The following is a 2,931-nucleotide window of genomic DNA, read 5'->3' on the forward strand; positions in this document are numbered from 1 at the left end:
GGGGGAAGAAGGGGGGGACTGAGCTGGAAGGGGCGTGCGGTGCCGCCGCGGAGAGCAGCGCGGCTCTGCGCGGCCGGACGGGAGGAGCAGCGGGAGCCGAGGGGACGATGTCACCGCGCGTAAGACGGCCGCTCGTTGTCCGCGCCTGAGAATCCCGGAATCGCACCGCGAGGGGCAGGCGGGACGGGGCGGGCGAGAGAGAGAGATCCGGGGAGAGGAGGGCGGGGGAGAGTTTAGGGGAGGGGGGGTGCATCGGGGAAGGTCCCGCCGCTCCTCCCCTGCCCGCCCCACGCGGGGGCAGCTGTCCGCGCGCGGCCCCGGCGAGAGGCGCTGCCCCGCAGGTGGGTCCGCTCCGCTCCCCCCGCACGTCGGGGCGGCGACGAGGGGCGGCCGCTCCGCGACGTCCCCTTGCCGGCCCTGCCCCGCCGGGCGCCCCGGGCTCCGCGCCCCCTCGGAGGGAACGGAGCGGAGCGGAGCGGGGCGGCGGCTCTCGGCATGGCGGGGCGAGCGGGCTGAGCGGGGAGGCGCCGGCGGCGGGGGGCTCACCGCCTTTTCTCGCCGTCCCCCCCCGCAGGGAGCGGCCGGCCCCCGCGCCACCATTACCTCGCACGGAGGCAAGGAGGACCTGCTCGCTCTCGCCTCCCGGCTCTGGCAGCGGAGGAGGCGGCTGCTGGCCGCCGCCGGGCTCGCCCTGGCCATGGCCGTCGCTCTGCTCGTCGCCGTGCCCCTGCTGCTGCTGCAGGCGCCCGCCGAGAGCGGTGCCCACTACGAGATGATGGGCACCTGCCGCATGATCTGCGACCCCTACAGCGGTGCCCGCCCGCCCGGCCCCGGCAGCACCGCCGCCGTGGAGGCACTGCAGGACCTGGGGGCCAACCCCCCGCCGCCCTTCGCGCAGGGACCCAAGGGGGAACCGGGCCGGCCGGGCAAGCCGGGACCCCGCGGCCCCCCCGGAGAGCCGGGCCCGCCGGGCCCTCGGGGGCCGCCGGGGGAGCGGGGGGACGCGGGGAAGCCGGGGCTGCCCGGGCTGCCGCTGGGGGGGGCGGGCGGCGGCGGCGGCAGCGGCGGAGGGGCGGCAGCGGGCGGCGAGGCGGCGGGCGGGCTGAGCGCTGCCTTCGGGGGTCCGCGCATCGCCTTCTACGTGGGGCTGAAGAGTCCCCACGAGGGCTACGAGGTGCTCAAGTTCGACGACGTGGTGACCAACCTGGGCAACCACTACGAGCCGGCCAGCGGCAAGTTCACCTGCCAGGTGCGCGGCATCTACTTCTTCACCTACCACATCCTCATGCGGGGCGGCGACGGCACCAGCATGTGGGCCGACCTCTGCAAGAACGGGCAGGTGGGTGCTCGCGTCCCGGCCCCTGCCGCGCTCCATCCGAGCGGCCCCCGCCGTCGGGGCCGGCGCACACCGACGACCGCGATCGTGGGGAGGGGGAGCGGGCAGGGAGCGGTTTGGGCACGGATGGGGCTGACAGGGCTGTGCTGCAGGTGCGGGCCAGTGCCATCGCGCAGGACGCCGACCAGAACTACGACTACGCAAGCAACAGCGTGGTGCTGCACCTGGACTCCGGCGACGAGGTGTACGTCAAGCTGGACGGAGGCAAGGCGCACGGGGGCAACAACAATAAGTACAGCACTTTCTCTGGCTTTCTTTTATACCCCGATTAAAGCGCGGTGAGCAGCGTGACCCAGCCGACCCCGTGCCTCCCCTCTGAGCCCCCTTGTGCCGCGGTTCCCCGCTGCTCTCTGCGGGTCACTTCGGCTTCGTTATCGGTTTCTCTGTTTTTCTTTTTTCTTTTTCCCGTGGAAACGAAATACACGTGAACAACGCGACCCCTCCCTTTCCGTCCCCTTCCCCTGAACCCCCGTTCCCTTGTCAGTGTTTTGTGTCACTCCAGGAGCACGCAGCCAGAAACCCAAGCGGTTCCTGTGCTGTATCAGAGATTCAGAGTTCAGCCCGTGCCATATGCAGCATTTGAACTGCTCAATTATTACTTTTTTTTTTCTTTTTTGTCAATGAATATTAATTACAGTGATGAATTTTCAAATGGGTTATTCATGATGTGGCACTGGACCATGTTTTTTCCTCTGCTGCTTCATTTGTATGGGGTCAAATGTAAACTTTTCTGTGCAATGCGATGCCCATGTGAATGATGATGTCACTAACGTCAAACCTGTTCTTGTCTGCGAAAGAACTCAATCATTGACCACACTCACCAAAATATCACATTAAATTATGTTTTTAGACAATGGCTTCTCGCTGTGTGTCTCTTCCAGTGCTGCAGAGGAGCCCTGTGCTAGTAGCAGGGGGTGGGAGGTGTTGCTCCAACCCTTCAGGTTTGCAGCAACATTTAAAGTTCAGATGGGACACCTTGTCTAGGTCATGATTGTGGCTCAAGAGGGCTGGGAAGAAACAGGAAGAGAAAAAGCCCTTTGTGTTTATTTAGTTCTGTAAAAATGGCACAGCATCAGCAAGGGGTGAAGGGGGATGTGCAGAGCAGATCTCCTAAACATTCACTGGGACAGAGCCTGACCCAGAGCTGCTGAAGAACACAAAAATCATTCTGCTAGCTGTGAGGGAGAGCTGTGTTCCAGCACTGTGCCAGACAAGTGCAGAGGGGAGATGAGCTCAGTGCAAGTGTGGGGCTGAACCCCAACTGGCTGTCAGCTCCAGGACAGAGGTGAAGGAAGCTCAATGGGATCCCATTCACACTGGTTAATCTCGGGCATAGTGTGTTCTTGTAAAGGTGTGTAATGGGCGTGCTCAGCCCTGAGCTCTTCCACAGGCAATGGGTGAACCGTTCTATTTGGGTTAATCGGGATTACTTAACTGTAAGGGAGTTAATTGAGTTACAGAAGCAGAAACCTTGTTTGTTCTCCCTTTCACCAACTGCAGCATCCCTGCCCAGAATCACATTGGGGATGGGCTCA

The 2,931-nt window shown here is 63.8% G+C and overlaps 1 protein-coding gene across 1 annotated transcript; it reads left to right on the forward strand.

Annotated features, from left to right (window-relative positions):
* Positions 1 to 599: 599 nt before the first annotated feature.
* Positions 600 to 2,220, forward strand: C1QL2 (complement C1q like 2). The gene is made up of 2 exons (XM_065750507.1): positions 600 to 1,339; positions 1,489 to 2,220. The coding sequence occupies exons 1-2, from the start codon at positions 698 to 700 to the stop codon at positions 1,666 to 1,668; spliced, it is 822 nt and encodes a 273-aa protein (XP_065606579.1). The 5' UTR covers positions 600 to 697; the 3' UTR covers positions 1,669 to 2,220.
* The last annotated feature ends 711 nt before the right edge of the window (positions 2,221 to 2,931 follow it).

Source organism: Cyrtonyx montezumae, unplaced genomic scaffold (genome assembly GCF_038088225.1).
Source record: "Cyrtonyx montezumae isolate F1298 unplaced genomic scaffold, pur_monq_1.0 scaffold_7, whole genome shotgun sequence".
NCBI classification, from domain to species: Eukaryota; Metazoa; Chordata; class Aves; order Galliformes; family Odontophoridae; genus Cyrtonyx; species Cyrtonyx montezumae.